This window comes from Mya arenaria, chromosome 3 (genome assembly GCF_026914265.1).
Source record: "Mya arenaria isolate MELC-2E11 chromosome 3, ASM2691426v1".
Lineage (NCBI taxonomy): Eukaryota > Metazoa > Mollusca > Bivalvia > Myida > Myidae > Mya > Mya arenaria.
Genome location: NC_069124.1, coordinates 30,403,753 through 30,427,731, shown reverse-complemented (window position 1 = coordinate 30,427,731; position 23,979 = coordinate 30,403,753). Strand labels below are relative to the sequence as shown.

The 23,979-nt window shown below is 36.1% G+C and overlaps 1 protein-coding gene across 1 annotated transcript in view; it reads right to left on the bottom strand.

Moving 5' to 3' along the window:
* LOC128228010 (leucine--tRNA ligase, cytoplasmic-like) overlaps positions 1–23,386 on the bottom strand; it is a 40,673-nt gene extending 17,287 nt beyond the window's left edge. Inside the window, exons 1-23 of the mRNA XM_052939022.1 lie at positions 23,276–23,386; positions 22,099–22,238; positions 21,584–21,671; positions 20,852–20,932; positions 20,000–20,134; positions 16,809–16,970; positions 16,313–16,425; positions 15,622–15,753; positions 14,740–14,965; positions 14,218–14,382; positions 12,363–12,416; positions 11,698–11,838; positions 11,051–11,128; positions 10,477–10,562; positions 9,488–9,636; positions 8,942–9,080; positions 7,289–7,501; positions 6,143–6,200; positions 4,068–4,131; positions 3,409–3,680; positions 2,625–2,765; positions 2,172–2,312; positions 1,655–1,753 (exon numbers count right to left, since the gene is read on the bottom strand). Of these exons, the coding sequence (XP_052794982.1) occupies positions 1,655–1,753; positions 2,172–2,312; positions 2,625–2,765; positions 3,409–3,680; positions 4,068–4,131; positions 6,143–6,200; positions 7,289–7,501; positions 8,942–9,080; positions 9,488–9,636; positions 10,477–10,562; positions 11,051–11,128; positions 11,698–11,838; positions 12,363–12,416; positions 14,218–14,382; positions 14,740–14,965; positions 15,622–15,753; positions 16,313–16,425; positions 16,809–16,970; positions 20,000–20,134; positions 20,852–20,932; positions 21,584–21,671; positions 22,099–22,226 (2,865 nt within the window). The 5' untranslated portion in view covers positions 22,227–22,238; positions 23,276–23,386. The remainder of the gene's footprint in view (positions 1–1,654; positions 1,754–2,171; positions 2,313–2,624; positions 2,766–3,408; positions 3,681–4,067; positions 4,132–6,142; positions 6,201–7,288; positions 7,502–8,941; positions 9,081–9,487; positions 9,637–10,476; positions 10,563–11,050; positions 11,129–11,697; positions 11,839–12,362; positions 12,417–14,217; positions 14,383–14,739; positions 14,966–15,621; positions 15,754–16,312; positions 16,426–16,808; positions 16,971–19,999; positions 20,135–20,851; positions 20,933–21,583; positions 21,672–22,098; positions 22,239–23,275) is intronic.
* Between the last annotated feature and the right edge of the window lie 593 nt (positions 23,387–23,979).

The following is a 23,979-nucleotide window of genomic DNA, read 5'->3' as shown; positions in this document are numbered from 1 at the left end:
ACTTTAAGTACAAAAAAAAAAATTGATGCATAGCAACAAGTCAACGCAATAAAATCAGAAGAAAACGTGCATGTAGATAACCAAATAAGGTTATTATTTCAATGATAACATGTTGGATATACATATGTCCGTAGAACATTATGGTTGATAATATTGTTACAACAGTTTATGTCCAGAATTATAGATATTCTGGTTTTCCCAAGCTAATCCTTCGGTACAAACAAAATTATACCAAAAATATACACACGTTACTTCGGAAACAATAGAGTCATTTGGTCTAATACACAAATTTCAATAGCATGTAATTCACCTTTTATTTGTACCGGCATGTTATGTGGATTCCCGGCTTTATATATTGAATTTGTTTTTGTGAACACATTTTACTCTTATGAGTAAATAGAACGGGGATAAAACATACTATACATTAAGAGGGAATTATCGGGAATTCATTCTTTCGAATTACATTTTCAAAACAAAACAATTAAGCTGTCGCTTTTTTGCTGCTCGCAAAGGGAGATTACTGTTGAAATTCTCCAAGTATGTGATAATGTTCAAGCTTAACAGTCAAATATCAACTAAATTTGTTCATTTGTTCATTTGGTTGGGATTATTGATTTTTATTTTCCGATGGTATGGTATGTTTGAACCAGCCTAGACGCAATTTTGGGATTTAAGTGGGTTCATACGGTATTTACGATCTTTACACAGCTCGGGCTGTGACGTCACAAATTGTACTGTTTGATCTGCAGCCGACAAACAGAACAAATTCCATTACACGTGTTAATGAGTTATATTTTCGCAAGTGTTTGTTTGGATTGCAGTTGATGGGACTTAAATTTTGAGTAATAAATAACCATTGATGATTGTGGATAAATTAATGTAACAATTAATGAAATATGTATTGAAATCTGCTAGTTACATGCATGTGCATGATATATGCAAAGCCTTATAGTAAGGAAAAAGTAAGTTTTATTTACGAAATAGAAAGTAAAAAAAATATTTGTCAAAATATTTTTATTCTAAAGGTAACAAAATATGTCTCCTGTGAAAAACAACGTGTTTGGACCGATAACATGTGTTATATTGAGTGTTCATCGTCGCGAAACAAAGCAGATCTATGGTCGTCTTAATCCGATAGGTGTGATCGTGTCACTTTTATTGGGGTGTCATCCACAGACAATAAATCAGTCAGTTGATTACCTTATGTTGAATATTCCTGATTACGACTCTATTCTTTATGAAATTCTTATAGACTCGCCTATAAGACGTTAAGGTCCAAAATCAGGACCAAATTTCCCCGTCTTATAGTCGAGAAAATATGGTAGTCTAGTTACATATACCAACACTATTTTTAAATTTAATGGTATTTACATTATAGACAAACCAAGTAAATTGGAATGAAAATACGCAAACACTGAGAAAGATACGTGTCCTAAGCGAATTGATACGACATTAAGTAAGATTCAATGCATTATAGACAACGATATCAATTTTATTTAAGTTTTTGACAATTTTCTTTTTTCTTGCAATTGTATGATCTGGTGTCTAGTCCCTTAAAACTGTTCACTAACAGTAACGGTAAGTGCTAACATGCCAACACCTCTTTGTACAGGCTTAAGCCATAATCAAATTTAATGCAATCGTAGAAGCCTACCTCATACATCTCACGTAGCGTGGTGAGAATTGTGTGCTGCCAGGGAGGGTAGGACTTAGCAATGTACACTGTTGCATGGGTCGGCGCAGGCACTTCTTTCTGGAGAAGATAACAATACACTTTGCGTGAGGATGATAGTTATTAAGGATTAAGAAATGAATGTCATGAAAGAAGCTGATTAAGTTAGACATAAAATAAGCATTAGAAGAATAGGAGAAGTTTTAAAACATTCGACAAGTCGACTAAAATTAAAAAAGATCCTTCATATGCAGTACAAATTAGCATACAAGATAATGGGGGAAAAGAACTTATATGATAGTTAGTGCCATGTGATTAAAAATGTTCACTCTTAGAATTTTTCAATGATTAATTCCTCAATTTGAAGACCAAGTCACAAAGGCATTACTAATTAGCATGGCACAATACCACCTGTTATATACAGTAGAACATATCTTCATAACATCCAAATCTCAACATATGTAGTCGATTACATATTGAGCTCAATAACCCACGTTACCTTGCCCTTGCCAACATTCAAGTATGCTAGTTTGCGTTTGCGGAAGTCATGTGCACTGTCCATGAGGTACTCTGAAGACTGGACGAGAACCTTGTCGTACGGTCCAACAGTCGGCCAGCTGGCTCGCATGATACTCTCACGCTGAAAAATGTACACTTTAAATTGACATGATGATAAAATTGTATTAACCTGATGATGTCTGATGATGCAAACAGGCATTCATTATTTCGGTATTCCTTTTACATAAACTAAGAGTCTGATGATGCAAAACAGCATTCATTATTTCGGTATTCCTTTATTTAAACTAAGAGTCTGATGATAAATAGCATTATTTCGATCTTCCATTACACGAACTAGGAGTCTGAAAGAACTCCCTAGCTCCATAATTAAGAAGCCCAAGCCTAAAGGCAGCAGTCCTGTAAGACTCTGTTTAGTGTTGAAACCCGCACTTACGTTATCAAGGAGGGTCCAGATGTGTTCACAGAGGTGAGGACAGATCGGGCACAGCATGAGTGTCTGCACGGTGATGTATCGAAACACGAGGTCCACGTGCATACCCTCCACCTCAACCTCACGGTACTTGTCACGCATCGCCTGTCAACACGGATTAGTTTAGATTTTTCATTATTACACTATATTTCAGCTCCAATACGAAAAAACAGCTGACATAAGTCTATGAGTCACTATTGGAGACAACAATTGCTTGAGCTGTATTCAATAAACAATTGAGATTTAACTTAGATTTAAGAGTATAAAGTGTGTGTTGAATGGACTGTAAAATGGCCGCATGTCTATTAGGATTAGGATAAGCGGCACTCAGGCAAGTCCATGAATTAAGATATGGGGGCCCTGGTTTAGAGGCCGAGAGAACTTGCCCCTCATGTTGCTTGAACCAATGGCATTTTTGAAAGCTTGACCATTATCACTCTCACTTAATATAACTAATATAGCATTTATCATAACAAAATAAACAAAAAGTTCCATTTAAAACTTCAATTAAACACAGTAAAAAGTAGGGTGCTTCAAAGTGTATACAGGTATGGCATTTCAGGACATATTAATTTTTTCAGTAAAGAATTTTTTTAAACCACACATAAAATTTTACATACAATTCAGAGGTTCTATTTGCTGATAATTGATAATCCTTAAAATTAGCCAGGGGGAAATTGAGAAAGAGGGATTCATGCCAAAGCTAGATAAAGGGGCTTAAATCACTTTTGAAACCTTGGCAACTCACCTGAAATTCAAAGAACCCAGTACGCAGAGCCTCTTTGTATTTCATCTCTTCATAGCTTTTTTGCGTGACCTCAATACAAATGTTGATCTCGCTATCAAACACGCGATCGTTGGACGTGAACTCTCCGGTGCGAAGGGCCGGACGCATGGTGATCATCTCCTTGACCCACTCTAGGTAGGTGTAGAGTCGCAGCAGGCCGGCTTCCGCCATCATTTCCACAAAGTTGGCGTCCTCCACACCATCACCAGCATCGGCAAGTGCCAACCGCATACCTAATGTCATTGAAATAAAGACTTTGTTGAACAAGCCCGAATACCTGACTATGTTTCCAAAGTAACGAGTTTATAACCCAAAAGCCCGAACATATAAAGACATAACAATATCAAGTATTTAACAAACCACAGACATTTTCTTTTTTTGTTATTAATAGTTGATAAAAGTTGCCATAAGACTATTAAGCAGTTCAAAATAAAATTCCTGCTTCAACACATGACATTATGCTTATAAATCATGTGGAAGTTATCACATTTAAGCCAGATGACTTATAAGGAGATACTTTGTTTATTTTCAAGGGTGAATACAATTAAGTTTGAAAACTTTTAAAAGTGAAAGCTTTGAAGTTTGAAATCAGTTCAAATAAAATATTAAATAAAACGAACCGTCAGCGGAGAACTTATTGATGGCATCGGAGAGGGTGAGGAAATTTCCAGTGGACTTGGCCATCTATATCAGAAATGATTACAATGACATCACAGAACAAATTAACCAGGGCAGTGATTACAAACACTGTCTCAAGTCATAATACAGACTCAAGACTCATAACAGCAATCTTCATTTCCAGGGTTTTCAATAAGATTTGGTTGAAATGTCACAAAAAGAATGTGAACTGGCCAGTTAGGGGGGTCCAGGGGCATGGCCCCCTGTTTGTTTTTAAACTGAGCTTTTCATTTACTACATTCTGTGCCATTCTGAATGCACTTAAAAACCTATTTTAATGTAAGATTTATTTAAAAATTGCACCTAATGATCACATTATATAACTGATAGTTATAAATAGTCCTGTCAATCTTTCACTTCTTCATGTTTCATACGTTGTTCAACTTATTGCGTAATTGACAGTACACAGGTTGCAAGTCAAATCATTCACACGCTTGTATCTGCCTGAATATTGCCATTAAATTAAATCAAAGCACCTTTTCAATTCAGGCTAAATACAGACTGTGTCCAACAGATTTGGTGATTAATATTAAAACATAATTGGATACATAAAACCAGTTTGTCATTGCACGCTTGGACACAAAATTGTACTGTAGACATCCAAAAGGTACCTGAATTAGTGAAAAGTAATGAAAAACTGGTTGATTTTTTTATTTATTGTTTTTTATCCATTGTTATTTCCAACTTATCTCACAATAATATGAATAATTTGAGGCTCAAGTTATAGGTCATGAATTTTAAGAGGAAAATATTAATCTCTCAATTCCTCGATGTATATGTAGATGAAAGAAACAGATCGGGAACACTAGATAAAATCACGTTTCCACTGTGTTGGCCCAATATTTCTAGAAAAATATCAAATCCAACAAAAAGACTCTTTTTACTAGAAGTAGACTGGATTTGTTAACCCCTTGATTTATGCAAAATGTTTATACTTCATAAAAACAAAAGTGTTGTCATGTTGAGGGCTTTAAGTTTGCAATCAAGTTACCATCGACATTGTCTAGTGGCTAATTGTAATTTCTTTCTACCAGAGTCAAATGGTGCAAATTGCTGCATATTTTAGCAATCGCAGGAGTGTTATTCAACACTGACGGTAACAGGTGTGTAGAGTTTACTACAAATGTTATTGGTTTTTAAGCAATTAAACATTTGAAAACATTGTTAGCCAGTGGAGGATCCATGGTCAGGTGGTAAAACACTTGATTTTCAATCCAGGGGTCGCAGGTTCAATTCCCCGCCGCACCACATAAACATTATACTAATCATCATCCAGGAGGGACGTTAAATGGGGGTCCTGTGGGACAGTGCTATACACTGGTGCACGTTAAAGAACCAGGGAGCCTCTAACCAGGGTTACATTCTGTCTGTGCACTACACTCCAAAAACCTAAAATGACTAACAATCTAATAAGAGCACGTGCCGAATGGGCCTTGCCCCAGTGTGAGTATAAATAAGCTTACACAACCAAAACATTGCTAGACCCAAGACTTGAAACTTTTAGTTAGCATGTGTCTTGGCCCACAAACTTATATTTTTTCCCCGGCATGCATTGAGTACAAACATTTGCTCCTTATCTAATAGTTAGATGACAAGAAGTAAATTCTTAATGATTAAGAATGGGCTGACAGAGCGTAGCAAAGGGCCCTTCTTTTTCATTAAGATATTACTTCGGGTCATCTTACTGACTTAGAATACAATCTATTTGCGGACCTTGAACACCCAAGAAAGTTGTAATTCTTAATGATTAAGTTTAGTTCTATCTGCAATTTCATTGGCTTAGAATGTAGGTTGTGTTCTAAATTACCTGCAAATCATTTTAAAAAGATTTTTTTTTATTATTTGGTATTAAAGTGGCCATGTTATTTCAAGAAAACTTAGTCAACTTTAAAACAAATATGAAATGTTTAAGCTGGCGTATACAATGTTCTATTCAATGAAAGTAAATGCAAAAACTTCACATGTTTCCTTTTTCCAAATAACTAAATGACGTGGCGTGAAGAATTCCTTGTCATACCTTTTCTGAATTAAGCAACAGATGTCCATTAGCTCTGATTGAACCCGGCCACTTGTCTCTGAAATAAATTTAAAATAGTTTACTCAAAAGCATATATAAATATAGCTGGTTTATCAAGTACACACCAAATAACCCCCGATCGAATCATCAAAACATATATAGATGATAATAAATCTTTCATCTCGAACATACTGATGATTCAAATTACTTGAATTAATGTACTTGCTCGTGTATCAACTTGCATGTGTATTAGCCCCTAACTATGATAGTTCACTAAATATAAGGAAACTAATTTTATTGCAACTTAAATATAATCAATATATACCTTCTAGAATATTTAATTTTAACTGGGGCTCACAATATAGATCAAATCAAATACCGAATATTCGCATATTAATTTTGCCATTCCTTTGTATCCCTAATAAAAACTTCTAAACAAGAAATAATAATTTCTTGGTCATCTCACCAAACTTTTGAGCCCCACCATGGGGTCATAAAATCGAAAGTCATATGCAGAGACGTAGTGTACAGTCATAAATGCTGCTTTTGCATTGATGAAATAAATATTAAATGATTTGGAATATAACAATAGTGCACAGATTAAACTGACCAGTTGTTAGTGATGTTCTGATGATCAATTATAATCGAAAATTGATTAGTTGTGCCTGATATTGGCGACAATCGATTGTATTTCGCCATAATCGATTATCGATTCAATCGGCGAGTTGTTTTTCTTCTTTCCTCTTGTTCACTTAATATTTCACCAATTTTTGCCTTCAGTTCATTTTTGCATTCAGAAGTGTGCAGTTGTTATAATTAACAATATGGCCAAAAGCAACAACAATGACTAAAAATACTTCTACCATACACAAAACATAAACATAGTTATGGATTATTAGTTATTGTACAAGAAAAAAACTACAATTAGTGTATTGTCAAAAACCAATTGGAATATTGATTCTCGGTAACTTGAATGGAACCGATTATAGATCGTCAAACTGGAACCGATTTCAAACACTACCAGACATCACAGCAATAACTGCCACTTACCAAGATCATTTGGCAGAGGTTTTTCCAATTAATCTATCTGATAACACAATCATGAGCTTAAAACACCAAACAGAATGTTTAAGATGGAGCCCTTACTTCTGGTCTGGCCAGATGGCAATGTGGTTGTAGATGAAGTACGTGAGATGGTTGGGAATAAGGTCCTTCCCCGAGACGCGCAGGTCCACCGGGTACCAGTACTCAAACTCCTCCTTCAGCTTATTGAGCGTGTTACGGGGAATATCCGTGTCTGGGAACGGAGCCTTCTTGTAGAAGATGTAGTCCCACACCTCCCCTGTCATCTGCTCCGGGCTGGAAACAATACACAATATGCAGTCAAAACATGCCAAGTCAAAGTCATTGGGACCCCTTAAAAAACTCCACAAAGTTGGCGTCCTCCACACCATCACCAGCATCGGCAACAAAAATTCAATATAACCATAATGTATAATTAAACCGAAAAGAATCAAAAAAGTTTGACATAACCAGAACATCGAGATAACGCAGTACGACGTAGTGAGTTTCAACTGTAATCATAACATCAAATAACAATGAATGGTTACTAAAGCTTTTCCCACCACTCATAGTTAATTAATGTTATGATTACAGTCAAAATTTACTATGTCGAACTGTGTTATCTCGATGGTCTGGTTCTTCAAATCTGACTTGCATGGACATTGGTATATTAACAAATCCACACAGCTTATTTTTTGAAATGTGCATTGCCCATTGTCAATGACCAACCATGTACACAGAAGAAACACGTTCGCTCGATTTGCTCGTTGGCTCTTACTGGATGTTAAGATCTGATTATTTTTTATTGAAGGTAGGCATTCTGGCTTGGCTCAAATTTTCTGAGGCTCGAGGCTGTGAGATCGAGCCAATGGAGTTTGACTGTATTTAATAATCAGTGTTTTTTTTCACTTTTAGGGGAATGGGGCCAGGGCCCGTCAGGAGGGGAAAATCGCGTCGTAAAAGGGCAAAAAGGGGAAAATGTATAAATGCAAAAATCATTTAAGCTTTGCCTTCCTCTTTAATAAATTGATCATATGCATATACATAACAAGATCAAAGTGAAAGTGAAAGCAATCTAAAAAGCAATATCTCTTTGTTTTATATTGTAAAGGTTGATTATGTTGTCAATGTCCCCTGCTGACAGTTCTTTTGGCACTCTCATACATATTCTTATAAGACTGTCAAGTGTGTTGCCCCGTAGTTTATTCCTAGAAGGCGTACAGAGGGAATTCATGGTGTAAAATTTCACGTTGTGCGCCATTTGATTTTGAAGATTGACGGGACGCTTGTTTTTTCGTATAATCGTAATATAATTAATTTTCCGAGCGCTTGAACGATACCGATCAATCAAGGGAGACTAGCACGTATGATCACTACGTGTAAAATGCGGCGCCAAACTGCGTTTACCGTATTGAAAAGTGCCGTAATTACGATCGGCAAAGTTATTTTAGAGGACGATTTTGACATCGTCGGGAGGGGAATTTTTTTACTGAAATAGGGGAAAAATATATACTTTTTGGAGAGGGGAATGGGGCCAAATTTCGGCCCCAAATCAGGCCTAAAAAAAACACTGAATAATAAAGTAAAGCGTGTCACAAGTGAGTCTGCAACATTTTTTTTCTCAAGCAGATGATCCAACTCATAAGCAGACTACCACAGTACACAGGTAGATATAAAATGTAAAATATTTATCCCATTCAAGCACCAAGTAAGACTCATGTTTTATAATATCTGTACCTAATGCCGGCAGGCCCAATTTTGAGTCCATCAAACTGTCCGCCCTGCAGGAGATGTGCCACTGTATAGTATGCCATGTAGATTGTAGAGTCGGAAAGGGATTCCACCAGGTACTTCTTATCCCAGGGGATCTTCGTGCCTTCATGTAAATATTAAATATTGTCTACTGTTCACAATGGTCACATTGTTTAATTTTGGTGCAACAACCTTCCTATCAGTTGTGTAGTCATTTTATATTTAAATTGGAGATGAAGTTATTTTTTACAAAAATGCATATACTTTAACCATACTAGGAAATAAATAATCTCAGAACCCTGTTTTGGTCCAAACATTAAGCTGCTTTAAACAGCTTTCAGACTCCAGCAATTTAAGGGGCAGTTGTATACGATACATGTTCTTACAATATTTTTATTGAAACACTTTGTACACCATAAACAGTGTAACGCATTGAAATATACACTTTTTAGCCTAAAGGTTTTTATTGAAATGAGGTCAAAATCAATCCCAATTTGTTAACAAAACAAGATTGAACAAAGTCCAACTGACCGAGTCCATACGATCTGGAGCAGGCATGTTCGTGCAACCATTCGAGCGTCGCCTCAAAGTTTTTGCGCACATCGTCAGTGTAGGTCTCGATGTGGTCGAGGGATTTCCGTGCCGCTGTCTTCCACTCTTCCTCTCCATAGTTCAGATACCTGCCATGTCAATGCATTTCATGGCTAAGTAAAACAGAGAAATATTAACTTTCATTTTCAGTTTAGTTAAGTAATCTTCAAAATGATTTTGAAGACATCTATAAGTCCGCATTAAACATTTTTGACAGAATATTTTCTTGTTGGGCTTGAGCACAAGATCTCTAGGGGTGAGAGATGAGCACTTTTACAACTAGGTCACTCTTGCACTCATAACTTTTATATTTCCATTAAATGTTTACATCCTGACACACACAAAATTGTTCATCCCTTTAAAAAGTGTAAGATATTGGAAGTGTAACAAGAGTGACACGGAGGGAACATGTACGTCTGTTGTTGTTTTTTCAAGTTCATGACCAAACAATTATTTAAATAATGAACCTTGCTATACACATGTCAATTGTCTCTGGCAATATGTGTACCAAATTCCATTATAATTTCTTGAACCGGTTATTAAATTAAGGAAAAGTTTATGCCGTTTTTGGTAAAAAAGGCGCATTACTCAGTAAATAATAAAGAATGACTTGTAGGCAGTTGTATATCGTCTCTGAAAACATGTTTACCAAGTTTCATTTGAATACCTTAAACAGTTTTTAGTTAAGGCTACTATTCAAAATTTTACATGTTTGCTTTTGTTGAAAAAGGCAATATTTGACATTTTTTTTAGTTTTTAGTCATCCTACACATGCATGGTTTGTCTCTGACAGCATGTGTACCAAGTTCCATTTGAATATCTTTAACAGTTATTGAGTATTGGCCAAGTTTTAAGTTAATAATCTTTTTTTGGGTCAAAGACGCACATTACGCACTTAAATTGTAGACTCAAAAAGTCAATTCTCATACCACTGATCACAGAGGGCGACGACACACTCATCTCCTGATCGCGACATCACCTGCTTCTCCGGCTCCATGTACTTAACAGCCTCATTCTGAATCGGGTTATATCAAGATGGGTTAACATCATAGCTCATTTTCATCACATCAGGAATGTTGTACTAGGCCCATATTCACTAATGTAGTGAGTCTAAGACAAAATTTACTTTTGTTGCAAAAATGCTACTATGGGGGCAAAGATGGAAAAAAACATATGTATGTGTTACAAATAACCTGTTTTTATATCAGGCACACATCTTCTATCAAAACTAGTTGTATAATAGATATATTGAAACATTTAAGAGTTCAGTTTTTCTAGACTGAAACTCAGACTCAGGACATAAGTGAATACCCAGGCCACAAGAAGGGGTGAAATGCCTGGCTAATGAGCAAGCTTTTTTTCAGCAAGCAATTATAATTGCCTTACTTAATACATCGCATGTGACACATGTAATTCTCATTTGTAAAGATTGCTTAACTTATTTTGCCATTACTTAACAACAGAACGTTATGAAAACACATGGACTAGAAAAAGCCGTCCTACCTTGTCGATCATCTGTTTCTGTACAAGTTTTTTCACATCCTGGACCTTCTTTCCAGCAAACTCTCCTATCTTCATCACCTGCATAAGCAAAGAAACTCACTAAGAAAAACATTATTATATATTACAGACCAGTTTGTTTATCAAGATCTGCCCTCACCTATTAGCTGCATTATGGCTCGACTCCGCCATGACACCATAAAATGTGTTTTTAAGTGCCATGAGATAGAAAGGACTGCAATTCGCAATCAAATCCAGCCATTGGAAGACATGAAGAAACAGAGATCCGTATGTGATACCATAGCTCTTTGCGAAGAGACGTCTTGGTTCTTAAAACTGCTCGGTGCCAAAGCACCAATAAACAGGATACAACTTCTCTGGTTTGAAACAGTACTGAGTACAACATTTTCCCAGTACCTTCCTTTTAATGCCGAGCGCTAGACAAGGGAACTACTGGTACCATATTTTTAACATCTTTCGGTTTGCTGCGGCTGGGCTTTGAACCTGATTTCTAAAACAGAATGCAACATTTCTGAGCACAAAACTACCTCACACACTCAAGTTTTGCCAAGGATCAGTGGTAACAAAATATTTGAGTCCAAGCAGATTTGAACAAAAATTACTGAACTGCGAACAAAAATACTACTCACCCCTTCGTAAAACCCCTTCAGATACACAGCAGCCTTCGCCTCCAGGAGTTTGTCCTTGTCATTCTGGCTCTGAATCTTCAGTTGCTCGCAGGCTGTTACAGCACACAGGTCACCATACTCTGGCACATCGATAATAGGCACCTGTGGGTGGGAGGATAGAGTACTTGATGACATAATAGTGGTCTACTATTGCATTAAAATGGTTCAGATTCAAGACAGAAGCAGTTTTTCTCTACAAGACTTGGAAACTGCTCAAGTTGACCTGATGGAAAATGTTAATATGTATGTGTTGTTTAATAATCAAACTAGAATTCTCATTTGTGGCTCAATAAATCTTCTACATATAAACATACATTCAAATTTCATCAGCTTTAAAAAATGTACCTGGGAAAAGTGCAATGCAACCATGGATGGAATTCAATATACAACTCAAGTGTATGGTACGGTCATACATCATTGACTTCATTCACATTATTGGTCAGTTATTAACAATAAGTAATCCTATGAGCAACATCTTTCTTAGATCTAAATAAGACCAATATTGGAATGCCATTCTATATCTCCGAAATTAAGATCATTTATCATGTACATATATGGTCATACTGCCCCGGACCAAAATACATTTTACCCATGTTTAGGGTTCTTTGATAAAAAACGATTGTTACCGGATCAAAAGGTAGCACCATCTCGTCTGTGAGCCCATACTTCTTTCTAAATGGCTGAAAAAGAGAAGTTAAATACATCATCCACATCATGTGAAGTTATCATGATATATTTTATGGTTTCAATATGGGTTTTTTTAAAAATCTGCCAAAAAAAACCAAGAACTAGAGATTGCTTTTTTGAAAAAGCGCATGTCTCCCCCATTGTGTGGTCGTCGGTGAGAAATAATCAATGATGGACATGAAATTTGGGCCATCAATTAGTCATGACTAACTGACATACCAAGTATGAAGTTCCTGGGTGTAAGCGTTCTTGAGCTATTGAGCAGAAACCGTTTCTTCACCTCAAGGTCAGTGACCTTGACCTTTGACCAACTGATCGCAAAATCAATAAGAGTTATCTACTAGTCATGACCAACTAGCATACCAAGTATGAAGTTCCTGGGTGTAAGCATTCTTGAGTTATTGAGCAGAAACCGTTTCTTCACCTCAAGGTCATGGTGACCTTGACCTTTGACCTACTGATCTCAAAATCAATAGGAGTCATCTACTAGTCATGACCAACTAGCATACCAAGTATGAAGTTCCTGGGTGCAAGCGTTATTTAGTTATAGAGCGGAAACCGTTCCTTCACCTCAAGGTCAGGGTGACCTTGACCTTTGACCTACTGATCTCAAAATCAATTGGAGTCATCTACTAGTCATGACCAACTAGCATACCAAGTATGAAGTTCCTGGGTGCAAGCGTTATTTAGTTATAGAGCCGAAACCGTTTCTTCACCTCAAGGTCAGGGTGACCTTGACCTTTGACCTACTGATCTCAAAATCAATTGGAGTCATCTACTAGTCATGACCAACTAGCATACCAAGTATGAAGTTCCTAGACCCAAGGATCTTTAGTTATTGAGCGGAAACAGTTTCTTCACCTCAAGATCAGGGTGACCTTGATCTTTAACCTAGTGACCCCAAAATCAATAGGGGTCATCTTCTAGTCATGACCCACTAGCATACCAAGTATGAAGTTCCTGGGTGCAAGCGTTCTTTAGTTACTGAGCAGAAACTGTTTCTTCACCTCAAGGTCACAGTGACCTTGACCTTTGACCTACTGATTTCAATCAAAATCAATAGGAACTAGACATCATGACCAACCTCACTTCAAAGTTTGGTGAACCTAGATCAAAGCATTCTCCTGATATTGCACTGAAATATTTTTTTACATTAGAGGTCACAGCGACGTTGATCTTTGACCTTGTGACCCCCCAAAATATAGGAGTTTTCTAAACCTCATGATCAACCTCCCTACCAAGTTTGGTGAACCTAGGTCAAACCATTCTCAAGATATTGAGCGGAAATGTTTTTTACATTGGGGGTCGCCGCGACCTTGAACTTTGACCTAGTGACCCCAAAAACAATAGGGATCTTCTACACCTCATGACCAACCTCCCTACCAAGTTTGGTGAACCTAGGTCAAACCGTTCTCAAGATTTTGAGCAGAAATGTTTTTTATATTGGGGGTCGCCGCGACCTTGACCTTTGACCTAGTGACCCCAAAAACAATAGGGATCCTCTACACCTCACGACCAACCTCCCTACCAAGTTTGGTGATCCTAGGTCATGCGGTTTTCCAGTTATCGATCGGAAACGAAGTGTGACGTACGGACGGACTGACGGACTGACGGACTACCGGACTACCGGACTGACGGACAGGGCAAAAACAATATGTCTCCCCCAGAGAGGGGGAGACATAAATATTACAAGATGCTTCTGATTTACAATTTTTAAACTCAGGAGGCTGAGGATATAAGATAAATTCTTCTTAACGATGAAGACAGAATGAAAAACAAGGGTGCTGTGCTGACCTCCTTTTTCTTGAGGTCTCTGAGAGCTGCGTAGTCATCTGGGGCATCGGAGGGTACGCTGGTGACAACTCCCGTACCCTTCCCCTCCTTGATTGTCAGCATGGGTAGTGTGTAGATCTTCTTGTACACTGTCAGGGGGCCGCTCAAACCCACGCCCATTATATCCTGTACAATCAAATTTTCCGTCCATTAAATCCTAAACAATCAAATTTTCTGTCCATTAAATCCTAAACAATCAAATTTTCTGTCCATTAAATCCTAAACAATCAAATTTTCTGTCCATTAAATCCTAAACAATCAAATTTTCCGTCAATAATATCCTAAACAATCAAGTTTTCAGCCCATTATATCCATTAATATAATCTCACCAATAATGCACAGTGTAAATGCTGTTATTTATCATTGTAAACTTGCGATGCCTAGGACTTCTTAGGAAAAGCCTTTAAAAACAGATATCAGTACTTGGTTTATATCGAAGAAAACATCCCAACTTATTAATAAATAATTACAAAGTAAACAGACCTGGCCCTTTATTTCCACAAGGACATCCACCTTGCCGTCAGTCTTTGTGAACCCCTGGTAGCTCATGTTTTGTGCTGCCCGCCGTGTGCTAACAAACACGTCTCCGTTCGCCAACTCGAAGGCGATGTAGTTTATGTCAGGGTGGATCCAGCAGTTGGTCTGACCGTACATCGTCTCAGGACGCAGGGTGGCTGCTACTAGGTACACCTGCTTGCTCTCAATTTTCCTGTAGTCATCAAAACATGAGAATTTCACAAATCTCTTCTACTCAAAATAAAATGGTGCTTCAAATGCAAAACCTTTTTTCTAAACGTGCTTAGGCTAAAAACAACAACATTTGTATAGGTAACCCAACCCAACCTATAAATAGGCTTTAACGTTTTTATGTTTAGTTGGTAAAAAAAAAAAAAAAAAATGTAAAACATTATTTCAAAAATACATTTTATTTTAAGTGTGTGATTTAATATGTATTTTAAAACCTAAAGATTTATACACAAGATTACTTTAACACCAATCTCCAATTATGATAATAACATTCTTACATAAAGCCTAAAAGAAATGCAAAAAAAACTACGAAAACCAATTCAACTGTTTGGCCTTATAAGTCAAAAACATTTCATCTTTATTTCGGACAGAAAACACCAAGTTATTATTGAATTTATCACCATCCAATTCTGACAATGATGATTCCTCAATTACATGTGTCCAGTTCATGCTTGACCATCAAACCAAGCAACCAGTAAAATTGTTTTGTGATTGCCATAGCTCTCAGCTTGCCAAACAGAGTATGTACACATGTAAACAGCCAACGCAATAAAATATATATTTTTAAGAAAAAAAAAATAATTAAAATTACAAACGAAAATTATAACTTCAACTTACTTGAATTTCGGTGGGTAAGGTTTCAGGAGCTTCAGTTTGATGAGGGTGTACTCCTGGGGCCCCACCCCCTCACCCGTGCTCCGATCATGGTCCATGCACGGCTGACCGTCCTTGGGCGAGAAGATTGTGTACCTAAACAGTAAATAACAAGACATGTCACCTTGGTATGTCAAACACATGTTGCAAGCTATTTTAAAATCTGTCCACACAAGACAAAAGAAATTGAGCCAGACACATGGATGAACAGACGGACGGATGGTGTGATTTTAATTTGCCCACCTTTGGGTGCATAACAAGATTTCTTATATATTTTAGCTGGGTTGTAAAAACCGCTATTCGCTGATATGTATCACTCTCCAGTTTCTTTTCTGAGTAGCAACCAGTGAATATTTAAGAGGCCATGAGATTGAGTGGGGCTTGAGCTTTGACTTTGTGGGTGAGAGGTGGTCACCTATACTAATAGACATCCGTAACAACATTTAATCCCTAGCATTTGTCTTCTAGTTTTGTATTCTAGTGTTTTCACCACTTCAATGATTCAAACATTGCTGTTTACAAAGTTATACCATAGTCACAGCATAACATTTCATTTTATTACAAATTACCAAACTGAACAAAAATACATGAAGTTAATGTAAACCCAGCCTTCTATATATGGTCATTTTCATGTGTGAATATAACAACCTCGTACCTTTTACCAAACTGGATCTTGTTCCTTTCCTTCAGCTTCCAAAACTGCCATCGAACAAACGAGTCATAGTATGGGTTAACATCCGTGGTTAGAAATGATCTTCTCCAGTCTACCTGCAAAGGCAAGAAAAGGATAATTCATGAGATATGAAACTACTGAACTATTCAATGAAATTACCGCAGAAGAATTTAAGTGACTTGGCAAAATATCATGAAATTCAGTACGCAGTAATAGTCATGAAAAATAGTTATAGTTTACGCGCCTGTGAAACACTAGCACAACAATGACACTGTATCAATAATAATTACTTATTTATTTATTTCTCTAGCCAAATATGTTTCTATAAATTGATCAAGAAAACCTATTATACTTTCCTATTATGGTGTCATATCATTATCAATGTAAACACTACGACAAGTCTTGACAGATACGCCCACTGCTCAGTCGCAGTAATTAATTACAGCTGAAGCCACTAGTGCTGAGCCGGGCCCCATACCTTGATGCCCATCTTCTGCAGGTCGGCCTTGCAGTGTGGGGGAAAGTAGTAGAGCCAGTGGTGTGGGTCAGCAAACTCCCGTATCTCCTCATCTTTCAGCCCCAGGGACAGCATGATTTGCCACTGGTACTTCAGACCTCCCGTCTTTGCTTTCAACTTCGTCTGTGGGAATAAACATAGACAGATAATAAACATCAGAATTCTCTGGGGATTGACGGAACAAGTCTTCCCATCAAAATTTGGGGGAACTAACAAATTATAATACAACAGGGGTTCTAATAGCTGATAATTGTTAATCCTGAAAAAAAGTCGGGGTCTGTTTGAGTATAAGGGATTCATGCCCAAAAAAGGGTCAATGGATTTAGATCATTTTTAAAATTGTTTTTAAAGTCATTTATTTTATTTTCATATTAAATTGTTTTTGATGCAAACATCCTAGCAAAGAAACAGTCTTTACAACTGTAAAATTAAAGTAAAAAGCTCTTAAAGGGACTACACACCAGATGATACAAATGCAAGAAAAAAAGAAAATTGTCAAAAACTTACATAAAATTGATATCGTTGTGTACAACAGATTGAATTTTACTTACATGTATCACATTGCTTACAATACATAAAATATGATTTCAGTCACGTATAATAATGTTTTAACGGGCACATAGTAGCTCATATTGACAATTCAAGGCTTGTTTTGAGGAAATAATGTATTTGTTGAATTTGAGACCATCTGGTGTCTTGCCCCTGTAATCCTGAACATAAGAACCACTGATTCATGTAGAAATTCCATGTATCAAAATTTGGAATTTTACATGATTTGAAAGAAAATTGAAGCCAATGCCTAGAAAAAGGCCTGTGCATATACCTCCATGTTAACCGCACATTTTGGTGAGTTTTATTGGCAGATTGATTGCTTGTCATTTGTTTTCTCATTCAAATTGACTGATTTTCCCTCTACATGAAAAGTCTACAACATGCGTTATATATATACAAAATGTGTATAACATGGCTTGTATTAAAGCTGCTAGGGTTTTAGCTAGCGGGTTAAGGAAGGTTGCTGCACCTAGTCCTTTGTTTAGAAGCACCCTTCTACCCTCATGGAGACGAGAATGTGTAGCCTCCTGCCTTCAAAGAATTAAATGCTTAAATTAATCAAATATTTCTATTGTTTTGATCAAAAGCTGAAATATGATTAAGAATTCAAACAAACCTTACATATTTGATATTTAAAAGCTAATTAACTTCAGTTCAAACATTTTCTATATTGCTTAGACAGTTCGAGTTTGTATTTATAAAAGAAAAATAAGGTGGGTAACAGGAAGGAAACTGATTTAACAGAAGATCTGTCCGGTAACAGGAAGGAATTTCGGTAAAAGAATGGCACTTTGAAGTGTACGTATGTACGAAGGTGAATGCTAACTTTATTTCAGGTACTCAAAATAAATAAAAAATAAAACATTATGTAATTGAATCTTATCAGGAGTATGATGATGGCAACTTTTTAAACTCATACGACATATATTGATATAAATATTTAGGTATTTTTTTACCACTGCACGATACAATGTGCTCTTTTGTCCCTCCCTTTTTTAAAACCTGGCTAAAACCCTTTTACCAGGTAAAGCCATAAATGAGTCTTTATATTTAACAAACAGACATTGAGGATAGTTAACAATAATATTGACATTTTCAATGACTCTAAAAGTGAAAGGGAGACAAATTTAATCAAAGTTAAAAAGAAATCACAACCAACATTACCAAAAAATAATGAAGTCATACGCAGTGATCTCCCCTAATAAATGTCTCAGATTATCTCTGCCATCACAAACAGTTTGTCAAGATTTTTACAAGATATTCTTCTTTATCTTAATACCTTTTATATGTTATATAATAAATCTGCATAATAATGATTTAATTTAAAAATTGAATTGTTTGATGATATTTTTTTATAACAATTATACAAATTACATTTGAGCTACACAAACAAGTATTACATGTACTCTGTTCAAATATCAGCCATTGGTATATATAAAGAGGTACGAAAGTGAAAAGGTCCCATCAGATCAGCACCCACTTGAAATTTATCTAAACTACACACTATATTTGAATATATGATACCATGTAAAGGCAGTGAATTGTTTTAAAATATGGAGTACATGAAAATAAGTCCACAAATAAAATCTGTTAGGTAAAGGGAGGCAACTACATCAAAAGTTAAAACCCTACTTTCATTTTAAACAAGAAGTGTAACATTCATGCCATTCATTATTATTTCTATATTTGTGCTAAATAATGGCGCCAAGAAAAACGTCTTTTGTATTTACACTTATAAGGGTTCCGCATATGAACTTATATTTAATAAATTAAGACTTTATCTGTTTAATCTTGGGCAATATATCTAAAAAGTTTTAAAACAATAACTACTCAGATATCAACAAACTACTAAATTCCCTCCCCTACCAACTTCAAGAAAGTCCTTAAAAGTCTTACGTGATGTCAAATGATCTTTAAATAGAATAACGATTATCGATGTAGGGTTTAAGGCAGGATTTAAAAAGGACATGGTGCTGCAGAAACAGGACAGAGTGCTAATAGTAAACAGGCCACATTGAATCGGGCTATGAAGAACTTGAACATTATGAATTTGGCAAAAATGTTATTTGAATTCAGATTAATTGAAGTACAGGTAATATAAAGTTTCAGCTGACAGATATGTAAAGTAAGTATGCATTAATAATTGAAATAAAGGTTTAAACAATACATAAGAAAAAATTGATAGTTTTGAGCATTTAATTCTATGAAGGCAGAAAGTCTCCATAAGGGCAGAATGGTGCTTCTGAAAAAGGACATGGTTAATACACCCTTCAATTACCCTTCAGCTAAAACCTTACAATGTTACAGTACATTGGGCCAACCTTAAAAAATTTCTTGTTTGGAGTAACCCTACCCAGATTTTTTAAGGTGGGTAGGTAGGTAGGTTTTGTTTTTTTTTTGTTTTTTTATAGTAGCGGAAAGGCGTTGAAAAAAAAATTTGCGGATCAAAATGCCAAAAAAAAATTTGAGTCGGCAACGATTTTTATGGGTCGGTCGCGTTACTCCAAACAATAAATTTTTTATTTTAGGCCTTGAGTGTAAGTAAACAAGTTAGTACAAATGAGATAAGCGCTACTAATGTGAACACTATCATGCCGTACCTTCTTTCCTTTCGCCTTGTCCATAATGACAATGTCCGTCTCCTCGGGTTTGGCAGGCTCTGCATCCTCCTCTAACGGGAACACGGGCGGGTAACCGTAATCCTCCATCTCCCGTGCCAGCTTGTCAGCACACGCCTGTGTAAAACTAGCACAATTAGTATATAACAACATATTTAATATATGTAGGGATTACTGACTTCTAATCAGTACAAATTTCACTGACTTATCATCGAGCTGTTTATCCTTCAGTTTGATTCAAAAGAGAAGAAAGTTGTCACCTGGTCTGTCTTGTAAAACAAAGTTCTGATGTAAGACTTGAGAAGCATAATAACATTACAGTGCTCCAGCCAGGATTTTGAAAAGGGCAGGGTGGTAGGTCAGAAAGGGCACTTTTGATGTACATTGAATGAGCCTTAATGGGGGACTTGCAGGAGACAATGTTCAATTCTGATTGTTTATGGGTTGTAACTACTTTCAATACTAATAGTTAATTATGAATACCTTAGCTATTATTTTTACTTTAGTGTCCAAAATTATGTATATCTATTATGCCTATACTTGTTTCTGAAAAAGACTCTATCGAACAAAAGTGCTCAGCAGGTCTGAGAATGTAGTAAAATGGCAGCTGGGTGCTGGAAAAGGGCCGTAGGTTGCCCCCACTCTGCTACTTAGCTGGAGCATTGAACAACATGAGAAATATCGTTGTCACAAAATTACAACTGATTGTTCATGATGATCTTTTGAGAGTGTACAAAGTATACAAAATTTCACCACTATAAACCTTAAGAATCATTTTGTATCTAAGTTAAGTCATTACTCTAAAGATCATAGTTTAAATATAAATGTACAAACCTTGATGGGCATTCCAGTGCAGTGAAGGCCAAACGGGAACAGGCATCGCTTCCCTCTCATTCTCTGATACCCAACTCCAAACTGAAAATTACGAAGGCTTAATGTTACAAATGCTGAAAGTCCAATTCCTACAAAGAATTGTTTTATTTGTTAGGAATGCTTCAAGTTTTGTTTAAATTTGATTAATTATGTTATTGAAATGTAAGCTTGAATCTTACAGACGCTTATAGAAACCATGTCAACACCACCACCAGGGACAGGGGACGCATTCCCCTTTTGTAGGTGGAATTTTGAACATAAAGGGGAGTTTTCATAAGTAAAATTTGGCTAAAATAATCATTATAATTTTACAACTTATCACTATAATCAACATATTTCCTCATTCTAATATAAGGGTATCTATTTATATAACTTAATATGGACATACATTTCTGAGTAAAAGCATATTTAAGGAATTTTTGAAAATGAATGTCCTGAGGGAGGAATTTTGACTGTTATGGCAGAATTAAAGGATTTTTTAATGGGTGACAGTGCCCATATTTGGCCCTCAAAAAGAGTGGATAGCCGTGGATAACCCTGACTTAAGTGTCAGTAATTGAAGGCTATCTGGTCAAAGGTGATTCTGGTCGGGGCTAAAACCAACACAAAACCAGAACAATCTCACTTCACGTCACTAACAACAAAAAGCAGAAAGAATAGCAAATTTTTCAGGAAAAGTAAGTAGCATTTTACCTCACACTTTGACAGTGAAAATGTGTGGCCCAGATGAAGCCTTCCATTCATGTATGGATAAGGAAAGGTAACCAGGTACTTCTCCTTCCTGAAAAATAACTCATACACTTAGAGCTATATAAATAAATTAATCACATGTACAAGGCACATTTGAAAATAATTTTTAAATATTAAGCCTTTTTGCAAAGATTGTTTTTCAAAGGATTCATTAGCATTTTTTACAATAAATATTTTTAAACATGAGAGCAGGCAGATCAAACACAACGATTGTCTGTTTATATATGACACGACCAATGGGGCATAATTTTACTAGTCAGAGCAATAGGCCTTACTTTAAATATATATATATACATATGCATTCTCTTTAACATGTATATCAAGCTTTTGAAAACCAGACATGCTAAAAATTAAACCCTTTTCAGTATTTAATGAGATAAAAAAAACTAAATAACTGCTATAAAAACAGCTAAAAGAGGCCCTGACCTGACCTCAATGTTCTATAAATACTCCCTTACTTTGCTTCCGCTGATCCTGCTGGGGGAGCATCTAATTCAAAGATTCTTTCCTCAGCCCATCTCCTCTGTGCCTGGTCTTCTATTGCCAACAGCTCTGTGAGCTTGGCAGTTCCCTTCCTCTGCGCCATATTATCTATAACCTGAAAAAAACAATGTATTGCATTTTATTTCAACAATACTTAACTAGAAGTTAATGCATATCGACTGGTATTTATCGTATTACCCTGTATTTTGTTTGTCCAGCGCTTGGCATGCATGAACAATAAGGAGCGGGCAACTGTAAGGTGTTTGCAGGGTTCTGAAGAAGTTTTACTTGAACCGTATGAAATAGTAAAGTAACCAACCAGCATCTACTTACTCTACTTAAAGTTCACTTATTTTTCCAAATATGAACAGGCCCAATTGAATCGTTCATTATAGCTGGCACCTTTTCTTATTGAGAATACTGCATATGATAAATTTATTTCCTAATATTATTTAAACTATTCCAACATCTCATGACTTTCATCACTAAGCATGTTATGTAAATTTTATAGCATTTATGAATATTGGTTTAACAAGTGGTTTATCACTTTTTTAAAATAAGTATTTGAGAAAAACACTGGTATTGATACCCATCAAAACACAGCATGTCTGTTTAACATTCCACTTTTTGAATAAATTTATCTTGATAAATGACTGTTCTGGCTACCTATAACCACAAACATCTAAACGCATTTATCAGGCTAGTGAAACATGTTGGATTGAAGTCTCACCAGCCTACTTATGCTCTGATAACAAAAAATAATTATTTGAATAGACAATTGTAAATGCCCCATGACAAACTTAGCTCTATGAGAAACCCCCATAAAATTATCATTTAACTGACAACTTTTCATTCCCCATGAAAGAAAAAAAGCTCTAGCCATTAGCCGGTTAAGAGAACTGCGCTCAAGTTTACCAAAGCAAACTGTTTGAGAAACAGAGGGAAAAGACTTGAACAATTTAAACTACTTTTCGACAGTTATGACAGCACTTTTTTCATTATATATAGCAATAAGAATAAATATCAGAAACAGTGACAAGTAATTAACAGCTGTCAACCAATGCATCACATCTTACTGACTTCTTCAAGCTCAAATTTAATATCCATTACTCCACAAATCAGTCTGCAGCTTGACTGCAAGAAATGACATACCTTTTACACAACCTTATTCTTAAATAGAGTTCAATGATGCAACGAAGAGTAAAATGAATGAAAGTTTCGCCGGCTGACACATGCGGAAATGCGTCGTAAACTGGGATGATGTCGCAAAATAAGTGGCAGGCAACAGTTGAATCAACCATCCACCACGCAGTGCTCTCCCCTAGCGAACGACTACTAATTTCAGAATATGTCTATGATTAACCTTAGTTGATTGTTTTCATTGATCCCAGGCCTGATTAATTCTGACGAATCTTTATTATTACATTAAACCTGGAGAGAAACAAAATATGGAAAAAGGGACAGAACACGGAATGGACCTTTGAACAATCTGCAATGGAACAATCAGGGCACGCAACTTGCAATATATCGTTGAATAAAGTATTGGAACACGGATATACAATAATAATTTGGGGTCAAACAGAAAAATCATAATAGAACAAACATTTTTTATTCATAATTTCCATTGATATAACTGTCAGTTTTAACACTTACATTTAGCATTTTTGAGAGAACAATTCTAACGAGACTAACCAAAATAGATTGAACTACTAACAGTTCTTAGAACCTGCGTGCCCGAAATTCTGTTATCAAATAAAATCATATCCAAAAGCAAACCGCAAAACCTGGCTAAGGTGCCCGCATGCATAAACATTGAGGACAACGACGGTCACTGCTGCTTTTATAGGTGTATTAAA